At 36.5% G+C, this 13,962-nt stretch overlaps 1 protein-coding gene across 1 annotated transcript in view; it reads left to right on the plus strand.

The window, feature by feature from the left end:
• Positions 1-13,962, plus strand: part of SUGT1 (SGT1 assembly cochaperone of MIS12 kinetochore complex) — a 38,249-nt gene that overhangs the window by 16,214 nt on the left and 8,073 nt on the right. The window contains exons 10-12 of the mRNA XM_077765683.1: positions 25-132; positions 9,714-9,804; positions 13,584-13,765. Coding sequence (XP_077621809.1) covers positions 25-132; positions 9,714-9,804; positions 13,584-13,765 — 381 coding nt within the window. The remainder of the gene's footprint in view (positions 1-24; positions 133-9,713; positions 9,805-13,583; positions 13,766-13,962) is intronic.

A 13,962-nucleotide genomic window follows, 5' to 3' on the forward strand; every position in this document is an offset into this window, starting at 1 on the left:
TACTGCTAATTTTGTATTCATTAGTTGTCTGCTTCGGTGAAGCTTCCTTCTGGAGAGGATTATAATTTGAAACTGAGACTTCTTCATCCTATAATACCACAACAGAGCACATTTAAAGTACTTTCAACAAAGGTAAGACAATTATAAAAGAGTTGTTAGTAGTGAGGACACCCGGCTGGCTGTCAGAGGAACATGTAACTCTTGATCTTGGGGTTGTGAGTGCAAGCCCCACATCTGGTGTAGAGATTACTTAAAAATAAGAGTTGTCAGTGGTAATGTTTTCAAAATCTAGAAGTATTGGTCAGCTTAACCACCCATGTGATTGTGAGTTTATAGATCCTTTCAGGCACATATCTTCAAATTAAAAAGGACAGGTAAAAACAATAAATTTTGAGTAAAAATTTTCCCCTCCTAAAATTCTAGGACAGTGGAATGTAAAAATCAATTTAACCTCAGTAGTGTTTATATATTTATCAGGATTGGTATAATAGTTCTTAAAGAGGTTTTTTAAAAAGGTACAATTATCAGCCTCTCTTTAAGATTTGATACAAACAGTGAGCATCTCTTCTCTTGAACTTGTCTGTTTTGATGTACAAGTACTTTTTCACCTTGCCTTATGCATTAGAAATACTTCACTACTGTGACGGTGAGTCTGCTTGGTTTTTTTTTTTCTATTTTTTAATTAACCTGAATTTTAGAATACTTTGTTATGAGGGAATACTTGAGTAATTTAAAACCGCAGTTTGAGTAATTATATAATTTTTAGATTTTTTTTATATTTTCCAAAAGAAGTAAAATATGCAATAGAATTAAAATTCATAGACTTGTAAATATAAATCAAAAGATGTAGGTAGTACAGTTTAGCAGGATAGGTACTGAACTGAAAAATCAAAAAATCTGACTCTGGTTCTTTGCTTGCTCTGTGAATTTAGATTGTTACAGAATTATTGAAAGAGTAAATTTTCACTGTCTTTAAAAATGAGATAGGGGCTAAATGAGCTCTGAAAGTTTTTCATCTATAAAATTGTATGAAGGTATGCAATGAGTTAATGACAACAAATGATATAAGTAGACTTTTTTGCTACACCTTCTTTATGAACATGGTCTGTTTAATTAATAACTATGTTATTAATTACTGAGTTTAAGTTCTAGGGCCAGGTGAATTTTCATATCCTAGAATAGAGTCAGGTCGGCTAGTATCGCAGAATATGCAGAAAGAAGAGAGTATCTGCAGAGCATTTGAGCAGAAGTGCGAAGTAAAGAAGTCGTTTTCTCCATCTAGGTAGAAGTGATATGTCCACTAATTTATTTAAAGATTACAAAGTACAGAGCTGTTAAATTATGAGGGGGTGAGAAGAAAGTTGTTTGGATGATAGAAAATGGGGGAAAAGGAATGAAATCTTAGTCTTACTGACCCTATCCACATAGTGTAGAATTTGTTTAAAAGAAGATGGGTAAGTAATCAACCACAAAACTAGCTAGATTTGGGAGGAAGACAGTTCAGAAAATTATGAGTTAGGCATTTTCCTACATATGGTAGTTTTATCAGCAGGTTGTTAATGCATATTCTTTTTTTTTTTTAATGTTTTATTTATTTTTGAGAGAGAGAGAGACACAGCGTGAGCAGGGGAGGGTCAGAGAGTGAGAGAGATACAGAATCTGAAACAGGCTCCAGGCTCTGAGCCAGCTGTCAGCACAGAGCCTGACACAGGGCTCAAACCCACGAACCATGAGATCACGCCCTGAGCCAAAGTTGGATGCTTAACCGACTGAGCCACCCAGGTGCCCCTAATGCACATTCTTTTGAAGTAGTTTAAATGGAAGCTGACTTGTGTAAATAGATGGTGTAAATGACTTAAAAACTTGTGTTCGTGGGTTGCCTCATGTAACTCATGGAAGAATAGGATTTGTGGTAATAAATAGGTAAGTTTGTGTGGCTGGAATGGAGGATGTTAAAGCACTGTCCTCTCTCATTCTTTATTTTCCTTTGAGTCTTGAGTACTTCCTGATTCTGACCATTTTGCAATGCTTGTACTGTGTTCCCAGTTTCCTTTTTTGTGCCATTCCTGTTTCTTTAAATGCTACATACCTTTTTTTTGTGTGTAGCAGTTTATGTATAGGTTTTATTTTCCTTTCATTTAGTCTGTGAGGATAAGAAGCATGTCACATCTGTGTCTTTGTATATGCTCCAAGTAAGATTGGTACATAAAGTACAGGATACCCAGTTAATTTTACAAACTGAATTAATTTTTTAGTATGTATATTCCATTTGCTAAATTTGGCATCCCTACCTCCGTGTGCTGTACATAGGGCTGCTCAGTAATTGTTCAGTGAATAAATGTATTCATTTTTTTTTAAGTTTATTTATTTTAAGGGGGGGAGGGTTGATGGGGTAGAAAGAAGGAGGAGGGGACAGGACAGAAAGGGAAAGAGAGAGAATCCTAAGCAGGGTCTGCACCAGCAGTAGGGAGCCCGACATGGGGCTTGAACTCATGAACCATGAGGTTATGACCTGAGCCAAAACTAAGAGTCAGATGCTTAACCAACTGAGAGCTATCCAGGTGCCCCTCAGTGAGTAAATTTAAAGTGGATTCTGATGTTAACCCTTTGAAGTTCAGTTAGAGTATTTTTATTCTTAGTTTTATAGATGAAAAGGAACTGAGATTCATGAACTTTAAATGCTTTCCCCAAGTTTACATAGTTACTAAATTATTCATCTTGGCCCAGGAGAAATACTTTTATTTCTGGAAAGCTATTGCTTCTTTGCTTAGGTTTTTCTAAATTCTGGATTAAAGAATTAGCATTCCTTAATGGAATGGAATGGAAGGTGATTTTTCTTTTCCTAGCCCAAAGTAATATGTATTAGTTTTGTTAGCCCACCAGCTCTTAAGCTATAAATTATGGGAAACAAATTGAAATAATTGTACTTAATTATATCTTAAGGGAAATGAAAATTTAGAATCTTTTTTCATACAGCAGAGGGAGACTTAAAATACTGAAAATCAAATATTTCTGTGGGTTATTAGGGTTTATTTAGTGGAGACACTAAGACAATAATGAAGTCACATGGTTTTCATATGAATTCAGGTGTCTTGAATCATTTAGTGTGAGTTGAGAAAAGGATGCTTCTGCTTAAAATTAGAGATTCTGTAAAATCTATGCTTTAAAGGGGTGATTGCTTTGAGCATTTGGTTTTTTCTTTTCCACCTTCAAGGGTAAATAAATGTTGCATGTTCTTGTATAATTGTTGGTTAAGTGTTATTAATTCAAGTGAAATCTAATTTGCAATGAAAATAAGAGAGCATTATTTTAAATTAACGAAGTAGCATTTCTTAACTAAATATTTTACAGTGTCATATCTAGATTTTTCCAAGTGAGAATTCATTTTTTTCCAGTATCTCTGACAGTTATTTCTACTTTTTATTGAATCCAAGCTTTCATATCTGCCTATTAATTCATTTTCTTTATTAAGAAACTGTAGTCTGTCTTTTGTTCTGACTTATTAATTTCATGACAATATTCTGTGCTTGCAATCACAGGATTATAACTTCCGTGACAGCTGTGCTGTGAAATATTCATTTTAAAGGTTAATATTCACTCCTTGTAAAAAAAAAAAAATGAGTTTTCAAAATCCTTTGGAGTGAATCTGCCTTTGTAGAAATGTTCTTTGGGGTACTGGATGGCGCAGTCGGGTGGAGTGTGAAACTTTTGATCTTGGGGCTAGGGGTTCAGTTCTGTGTTGGGTGTAGAGATTACTTAAAAATAAAATCTTTAAAAAAATGTTCTATTCCTATTGTTAGTCAAAGCAATTTTTTGTATTGTATCCATAAGACGTGAAGGCTTTTAACTGAAATTGTGGGAGGCAAAAACGTGTGTCTTTATTGGGAGACAAACCATAGCTCCCTTAACTCACTAAAATTTGAGAAGTTTCAGAGTGAATTCCTTGTCTTATTATTCATAGAAGAATCCTAATGATGATGTGATGGAGTTGGGGATGTGTGGGCAGGATACTAGTGCTTTTTTAAAAACACAGATGGTGGGATTTTTGAATTGTTGTTTTATGTCGTTTTGATACAGTGGTGGTGGTAATTATGTTTTTAAATAAGTAATTAGTTGCTGATAATGCCCAAATTGTTGTTTTTGAAGTATATTCTTGCCACCTCTTCTACTAAGGCATATTAATATATTTTTAAAAGAAAAGAATTTTACTGTAAATACTGTCTGTAGCTGCCTTTTCCAATTTAGCCATGTATCATTGATATTTGTTTCATGCCCTTAAACATTCAACAGAAAAGTATTTGACTGCATGCATCTATTGTAACTTATTTAGTCAGTTCCATACTGGTTAACTGGTGTAGAATTATTGTAGGTAAGTATTTTGAATGCTGTGTATTATCCACGCTTGGAACCCTCACAGTTACTGCATGATGTAGGTATTTTTATCACCTATTTACAGGTGTAAACTGAATTCAGAGATGTTAAACACTTTGCACAGATTTTTTAGCTAATTATAATGAAGATAAAGATAATGATAAGAGCATTCAGTTATTTGCCAGACACAGTGCTCTATTCTTTTCATATATGGGCTCATTCAATCCCCATAAGAACCCTAAATGAGGGAGACCCTGTTAATCCCTTTTTACAGGGGAAGCTGAGGCTCAGTGAAATTAAGTCATATTTCCAGCAAGGAGTATCTATTTATGACTCTTCTCTAAAATTACACAACTGATAGTTTTTGTCTTATTTTCAACTTCTGCTTATTTGTGAGGAAATAAGTAAAACTTCTAGCAGTAGACGACACTTCCAGCAAGTTGTCTATCTTGGTTGCCTCATCTCTAAAATATGGATGATAATCCCCTTTTATAGGGTTCTTTTTTTAAATATATTTTTTTAATTTTTAATTTTTTTTGCCAGAGAGAGACAGAGAGTGAGCTTGGTAGGGGCAGAGACAGAAGAAGACATAGAATCTGAAGCAGGCTCCAGGCTCTGAGCTGTCAGCACAGAGCCCGACACGGGGCTTGAACTCACTAACTGTGAGATCATGACCTGGGCCGAAGTCGGACAGGTCATGCCTTAACCAACTGAGGCACCCAGGTGCACCTATAGGGTTGTTCTTTTAAGTGAGATGATATATATGAAGCACACACGGTATGTAATAGTGCTCAAGAAATGTTACTGCTATTATTATTTTATCCTGATTATTTAGATTATTATTCAGATTGTAAAAGCAATAAATATGTATCATAGAAAATTTGGAAAAATGTAAAGGAGCTGAGAAAGTAATCAGTCTCACTGTTGATGACATTTTGGCATACTTATTTCCAGGAAACCAGAATATTTCTCTATATTTAGATCTTTCACTAGAGGTGATACCTACTAGAATTTTTTGTTTATGGGAATATTTCTTGAGATTAATTTTTTGAACAAGAATAGAGACTGTGACCTTATATATTAATACAGTGTCTGGCCCAGAGTAGACACAAAGTAAATATTTGAATTGTGCAGTTAGAACTTTGGGGAAGAGGGGTCCCTGGGTGGCTCAGTAGGTTAAGCATCCGACTTTGGCTCAGGTATCATCTCACGCTCAAGCCCCATGTCATGTCTCCACATAGCATCTGGTTCTCTGCTGTCAGCATGGGGCCTGCTTTGGAGTCTGTCCCCCACTTTCTCTGCCTCTCCCCAACTCGCACTCGTACGCACGCCCTCAAAAATGAAAACATTTTAAAAAATTGAACTTTGGAGAAGATTTTTTAATTTCTTGTCATTAATCACTGTTTTTTGCATTTAAAAAATGATTATAAAATGATTTGAGTGTAGGGGCACCTAGGTGGCTCAGTCAGTTAATAAGCATGTGACTTCAGCTCAAGTCACAGTCTTGCAGTTTGTGGGTTTGAGCCCCGCACCAGGCTCTGTGCTGACAGCTCAGAGCCTAGAGCCTGCTTCAGATTCTGTGTCTCCCTTTCCCTCTCCCCCTCCCCTCCCTCCCTTCCTCTCCCTCTCTCTCTGAAATAATAAACTTTAAAAAAAATGATTTGAGTGTTAAAATAAAGATGCCGCATGGATGTGCAGTATGACTCCAGGAAGACTTGAGTTTATTATTCGATGAAGGGGTTAGGTACGGCAATTAAATGTACAAAGAGCTGAGTAAGAGAATGTTGAGAAGAATTACATTCTGAAGGTTGGGAACTATTATTTAATGACTACAGCCTTGAAACAGGTGGTTGTCAAAACTGCCAGAAAAAAAAATTTTAGTGGTAAACTGCCACAGCTCTTAGTCTCTGAGAAACAGGCCTTCCCTGTCCCTCTGGAGCAGGAAGTGGGAACTTAACCTCCTCTTAAGGTGGTATCTTGATGCCATGACTCTTTTGGGAGTAATGGCTTCCCTTTAAATCTGAAGGTCTTTCATTAGAAAAAATTAAACTGTGTGCAGAGAAAGACTAGAGGTGGATGAAAAATCTTGAAAACTGAGAGTTTGGAACAGCAGGGATTCTTATTAGTAATCTGTAAATACTGCTTTGGGACATTCTTGAAAGCCTTCCCTGTGCATATGAGAGCAACATTCAAGCACACTACCAAAGTTTTAAGTTAACTTTTAAATTATTTTTGACTTCAGTGAAAATAGAATACCTTATTAATAGTCACAGTAAAAGTACCTGAAATTGTGCTCGTGGTAACTCTGGAGGTATCTGCCAGAATCATTAAGATTTAACACTTCAAATTTAAAAGCATATATAAACATTGAAAGTGAAATAGATGTAAAAAGGAATTCATGGAAAATTAGTATTCCTCCCCACTTTTGTCTTTTTAAAAAGCTGCTTTAAGTGGTTTATTATGTGCAGCTCTTTTGGTGAATGGATTAAATACAATTTCAAGTTCAGGTCAGCATGTCTCACATGATACAGGTTGTTACTAAGAGCTTTGATTTTGACCTTATAAAGGCCTCTTTGTTCATACTCCACAATTATTCAGGTTCTAGTTGTTTTCAGTAGATGTGAGTGCTAGTGTGTGCTGCTCTTCAGGTGGAACAAGGAACTTTTTAGAGAGCCTGGGTGAGTGCAGGAGGTCAGTTAAGTGGCAGAGGTTGGTTAAGGATAGTAGTGTTGATGGATACACTGTTTGTCAGGTCTTCACTTCCAGATGAGTTGAAAATTAAAGGAGCAAGATGACTTTTTAAATTTAAGATAATATCTCTTCAGTAACTATTGCTGTGTCATTGCCCCTTTTTGATAAATATTCCAGCAGTGATAACTTTTAAGCTACTGTCACTAATATTATTGTCACTTAACTCTGTGTGTGAGAAAATATTGATAGCATTTTACTTTATAAATATTAGTCATCATTTTAGAGAATTTTAGAGATTCTTATAAAATTGTTTTTATTTATATAGGATTCAAGTTTAAAATACTATAATTTTGGGGTGCCTGGGTGGCTTAGTCAGTTGGGTGTCCCAACTCTTGATTTTGGCTCTTTGATTTTTGAGGTCATGATCTCACAGTTCATGGGTTCAAGCCACATGTCAGGCTCTGCACCGTGTTCTCACTCCTGTTCTCTGTCCCTGCCCCACTCATGCTTTCCTTCTCTCTCTCTCTGTCTCTCTCTCTAACAAATAAACTTAAATTTTTAAATAAATACTACACTTTTGGTCACTTTCCCAGTGACATTCCATGTTTTTCTCATAAAAAGTTTTTGTTTACATTTCTGCCCTAAAGAAAATGCAAATCTTCAGAGATCACACCCTTCCATATATCACTTCATGTCTGGGTAAAAATATTGGCATATTTCTCAGTGTTTTAAGCTATTATAAAATGCAGGTTTTAAGGATTCTATCACTAAGTGCAGATGGTAGAAAGATTACCAGTTATTGCTATTTTAAATGAGTGATCTAAAGGAGTTAAAGAACCAGTATGAATAGGCTTTTCTTTCTGTTAAATTAAAAAAAAATTTTCCCTGTTTACGAAAGTAATAATTCTTTTCTTAGAAAAAATTAAAATTTCCTTTGATTCTTAAACTGTTTGCATAATAATTATGTTTATGAGTACTATAAATCCTGATTTTGCTTAGGCTAAAAATGGGAGAGCATTTTTTGAATAAGGTATACAAGATAAAAGTGCTATGTGAGTGTATGTTAGGGTTAAGAGTAGATCCTAGGGGATCAACCTTGATTAGATAAGATGAATTTCATTTTAGTACGTGAAGCTAGTTTAGCATTCATAAGCTTTTCATAGTTTACATGTTTTCCATCTGTATTTTTTTCTGTTCTAACATAAATCCTGGACTTGTGGCAAATTGGTCTTGATACACCCTGATGTTTTGTGTCCTTTCAAACCTCAGGGCCTCAGTTTTAAGCTGTTCCTTTTGCCTCTAGAGACTTCCTCCGTCCACCATTGTAAATGCTTCTATCCCTCAAAGCTCTGCAAGGTGTGCTAAAACTTTTTCTTTTAACACCCAAGATGTGATCTCTGCTGAGCTATTAGAACATCTATTTTCTTTTTTATCAATTTTATTTTAGTATCTCATATCACAGATTTAGAGATGGTCAGGAACATGTTTTTAAACATGGATGTTTTAAACATGGTCAGGAACATGGATTTTTTTAAAAAATCCACCACATCCCTGAAGATTACAACTTGCTCGTATTACGTATTTAATAGTGAATGATTATTAAAAATGTTAGCATTGGTTGTATTTTGTTAATGTTTATTTATTTTGAGAGAGTGTGTGCATACATGTGAGCAGGGGACAGACAGAGAGGAGAGAGAATCCCCAGCAGGTTCCATGCCATTAGTGCAGAGCTTGACGTGGGGCTTGATCCCACAGACCATGAGATCACAATGCAAGCTGAAATCAAGAGTCAAAAGGCTCAACCGACTCAACCACCCAGGTGCTCCAGTTGTATTATTTTTATATAATGATAGGGTTCTCCACTCTCAAACAGATTAAGGTGCATGCAAATTAGTAATTTGTTTAGAACAGGGTTTCTCAAAGGGGAGTGCTATTCACATTCAAGCTGTATAATTCTTTGTTTTGGGAAGGTTGCCCTTTATGCATCCCTAACCGCTACCGCAGATTCCCCCGGGAGGCAAAATCACCCCTGGTTGAGAACACTGCATTGGAAGAAAAAACTGTATGGATTTCAAGACTTTTTTTTTTTTTTTAAGTTTATGTATTTATTTTTGAGAGAGAGAAAACATGAATCTGGGAGGGCAGAGAGAGAAGAGGGAGTGAGAATCCCATGCAGGCTCTGCACCTCCACTGTGAAGCCCTGTGCTTGAACTTACAAATGATAAGATCATGACCTGAGCTGAAGTCAGATGCTTTACCAATCGAGCCAGCCAGGAGCTCCAAGACTCTTCCTAATTATAGCTTATAGTATGTATGAATGTTGTTATTCAAGGGTGGCTTTTGGGTAGAAATAAAATGTTTCCAAGTTCTTCAAATTTAACCATATTAAAAAAAATTTTTTTTAGGGGTGCCTGGATGGCTCAGTCGGCTAAGCGCCCGACTTTGGCTCAGGTCATGATCTCACAGTTCATGGGTTTGAGCCCCATGTCGGGCTCCGTGCTGACAGCTAGCTCAGAGCCTGGAGCTTATTTCAGATTCTGTTATCTCCCCCTCTCTGACCCTCCCTTGCTCACGCTGTCTCTTTCTCTCTCAGAAATANGTTCTGTATATTTTACATTGAATAATAAATTTTGTTTGGTGTTTTCTTCCAGATTGAAATTAAAATGAAAAAGACAGAGGCTGTGAGATGGGAAAAGCTAGAAGGGCAAGGAGATGTGCCTACGCCGAAACAGTTTGTAGCAGGTTTGTTTTCTGGCTTTGATGAGCTTTAAATTCATAATGTGTTATATGGTTGAAGTTAAATAGTAATGGACTTTCTTTCTGCCTGCATTATTTATGTTCCCAAGATAAACATTGAGTGTAATAAGATTGCTCTGTAATGAATATAAAGTAGCTTTTCATGTGAAGGTTCTAACTTCTTAAACTCAGTACAAATGAATGGGGGCAAAAACCCTGAGGGAGTTGGGATTTATTGTTTGCCAAGTCTGGATAGGACGTCAGTTGGGGGTTGTTTTTGTGTGTTGCCGTTTCCTATTGCTGCTTTTTGGGTTGCAAGTGAATTAGTGGTTTATTCTGCTGAAATAGTTGCTCCTCTTCCCTTTCCCTTTTATTTCTTTCTCGTTCTTAGAGAAGAATATAGAATATATTGTCAACTCTGATTTCCTGGAATTTCAGGGCTTAACAGAGTAAAGTATCTAACCCATTTCACTATATTGCTCCTTTAGTACAAGTGCTCATAAACAGGTCATGAAGACAGAAGAGCCCAGGAGAAGAGTATAAAACTAGGGTTGATTGTTTTTAACCCTTTAAGGGACAGACTACTTTATGTTGGGTCAGTTTTAAGTATATGCAGTAGACCGGTATTTTTCTTTTCTTTTTTTTTTTTTTAAATGTTTTATTTATTTCTAGGAGAGACAGAGAGAGACAGCATGAGCAGGGGAGGGTCAGAGAGAGAGGGAGTCACAGACTGAAACAGGCTCCAGGCTCTGAGCTGGCAGTCAGCACACAGCCCAACGCGGGGCTCGAACCCATGAACCGCGAGATCATGACCTAAGCGAAAGTTGGATGCTTAACTGACTAAGCCACCCAGGCGCCCCTAGACAGGTATTTTTCTAATGGAATACTTAACCTGCTAGACGCTCCTAGAACTACAATCTAAGAGTGTATTTTATAGCATTGGCTTCATTAAATGAGAGAAATTTCTCTTTGATTAGAGTTAGTGTTCCGATTTGATGACTAAAATGAGTTAACATTTTGTTTCATCCACTTGTAGATTTTTCACTGCTTTCTTCTTTAACAAAACACATTTCCTTGTGGCACCTTTTAGAAAACACTGAGCCAGTAAATTTATTTTATTTTATTTTGAAATAATTTTAGAATCCCTTCAAATTTGCAGAAATAATAAGAGTTTTCAGGTACCCTTCACCCAGCTTCCTTGCATAATAGCATCATAACTGGTCTATGGAGTAATTAGTAAAACGAGGAAATTGACACTAACAGTAATAATTTTTTAAGTATTGAAGTATTTGAAGTTGGTATTTAAGCTCTTAAGCTTTTGCTTTCACACTTGAAAGTGTGAAAAAGTTGAAAGACATAGGAAAGATGTCATGTGGTTCTTTTCGGGCTGACTTTTCCAAGATTTGGGGGCTGAGGTTTATAGATAGTTCAAATATTTTTTTAAAGAAACACTTTAAATGTAGTATACCACTGAATTCTAACAACAGCCCTCTGAAGAAGGCAACCCTGTTTTACAGGCTCAGAAAGTAAGCAGCTTGCTTCAGATCACCTGGCAGTTTTATTGTCGAGGACTAAATCCTGGTCTTCAGGGTCTGGGTCTGGGTCCCACATAAACTCTGTATGTGGTACTGGTTGTTGCTGCATCTTCTAACAGTGGAAAAATCTCTGCTGACATGAGTATCTTTGCAATTATTTGATATTCTAATGAACAAGACAGTAAGGTTACCATTCCTCAGTTTATCTTTCATCTAGAGTTGTTAAAATTTTTCCGAGATTAAATCTAAAGAATTTTTGGTGTTATAGTTGCAGAGTTTTTCTAAACCCAGTGCCTTGGATATTTCAGATGTTATTCCTCCTGTCCTATTTTATTTTTGTAAGGAATTAATATGCTTGTCAGACTCTTGTGTCCTGCAAGCTGGAGACTACAGATAAGGGCAAGTTGCTTAACCTGCCTGGGCCCGTTTTCCTATCTGTAAAGTGGAAGTTAGAACCTATGTTCCCATTCTTCTGGGGAGTCAGCATTAGGATTAATTAAACCCATTTTTTTTTTTTAGACTCTTAATTTACCATAACATGCATTTTTTTGTTTTCTTTGGCTACTAGTGAAAATGTACATAGATCGAGAGGGGATTACTGGTAGTAGAAGAGTAGATAGGAAGACCATATGCTTGCCCTAAATAAAACTGTGTGAGGTGTTACGGGTTGGTTTAGTTTTGCTGGGAGATAGGCAAGGAGAAAGTTGGCTTACAGGTGAAGGGAAAGGATGGAACAACAAAATGAACAGTTAGTGGTTTCTTATTTTTGAACTGTTTTGAGAACAGGATATAAAGAGGCAGTAGTGGAAGAGGGACATTTGGTGTGTCCTAATATATGTATAAATAACAATAAATATATATGTATTTTTTAATGTGTGTTGATTCTTGAGAGAGAGAGACAGACAAAGCATGAGGGGGGAGGGGCAGAGAGAGGGAGACACGAGCTCCAGGCTCTGAGCTGTCAGCACAGGTTCCAACGCGGGGCTCGAACCCACAAGCCATGAGATCATGCCCTGAGCCGAAGTTGGACACCTAACTGACTGAGCCACCCAGGCGCCCCATATGTATTTTTTTTTTTTTAGNGAGTTGTGCTGGAAGTGTACTGGAAAATACCAGATTTTCAAGACCTTATGGAAGAAAAATTATAAAATATTTTAATATATTGATTTTGTGTTGATGTTGATACAGTTTGGGATATGTTCGGTTAAATATATTATTAAATTGCATTTCACCTGATTCGTTTTAGTAATGTGGCTGATAGAAATTTTTGAATTATATATGTGGCTCACATTTGTGCCTGCATTATATTTCCATTGGAGACTAAACAGAACTGTGCTTACAGCTACTAAGTAGATTAGTTACTTTTTAATTATTTGTGNAACCGACTAAGCCACCCAGGCGCCTTAGTCTTTAAGGCAGTCTTGGCAGTGCCCTGAGCCCCTGGGCTAGCCAGTAGTCTCTCTGGCTGCAAGCAGCCGCCATTAACTCCAGTGTGCTCTGCAGATACTATTAGTTTCTGTGTGTGCAATAGTGGACATTGAGCTCTGAATTATCACATAGTGTATTTTTCATCATTCAAGAATTCTTTATTATCTCCTGTTGAAGTAATCTAATATATTAATGTGGGGAGAGGATGGAGTCTTAACTCACTGTGTAATGGTATGGATAATTATATTTTCAGTTTATATTTACTCTGAAAGAGGAGTACCTAAGAAACTAAGCCACATTTTTTTAATTTAAAGCTTATTTATTTGTTTTGAGAGAACAAACGAGCAGGTGAAGGACAGAGAAAGAGAATCCCAAGCAGGCTCCGTGTGGTCAGTGTGCAGATCCCAACATGGGGCTCAGATTTATTATAGGGGTGCCTGGGTGGCTTAGTTAAGTGTCTGACTCTTGATTTCAGCTCAGGTCATGATTTCACGTTTCATGAGATAGAGCCCCGCGTCAAGCTCTGTGCTGACAGTATGAAGCCTGCTTGGGATTCTTTCTCTCCTGTTATCTCTGCTCCTCCCCAGCCCTCTCAAAGTAAATAAATAAATAAGTAAGTAAATAAATAAATAAGAACACTCACTGTTTCTCTCTCTCCTTCTCTCAAAATTAATAAACTTTACCAAAAAAACCAGACATTGGTTAGGAAATTCAGTGAACTATAAAGTTAAGATGCTCTTTATACCATGGTCATGAAGTTTACATATTCTTGACATAATCATTACATGTTGATTAATCACTTCTATCTTTTTTACTCCATAGATGCAAAGAACTTGTATCCATCATCATCTCATTATACAAGAAATTGGGATAAATTGGTTGGTGAGATCAAAGAAGAAGAAAAAAATGAGAAGTTGGAGGGAGATGCAGCTTTAAACAAATTATTTCAGCAGATCTATTCAGATGGTTCTGATGAAGTGAAACGTGCCATGAACAAATCATTTGTAAGAATCATTTGTACGCTTGAAAACAACATATTGTGGTAGTAAATTTCAGAAAATTTAAAAGAAAGATTAGGCAGTTTGAAACAAAATTGCATGTACTGTGGTTGGAAGGCCTTTTTGAATAGGCTTCATCTGAACATTTCTTCCTGCTCTAAACTTAGACTAATTATTGAGGAAGTTGGAAACTTGTGGGGTAG

Source organism: Crocuta crocuta, unplaced genomic scaffold (genome assembly GCF_008692635.1).
Source record: "Crocuta crocuta isolate KB4526 unplaced genomic scaffold, BGI_CrCroc_1.0 scaffold75, whole genome shotgun sequence".
Classification (NCBI taxonomy): Eukaryota; Metazoa; Chordata; class Mammalia; order Carnivora; family Hyaenidae; genus Crocuta; species Crocuta crocuta.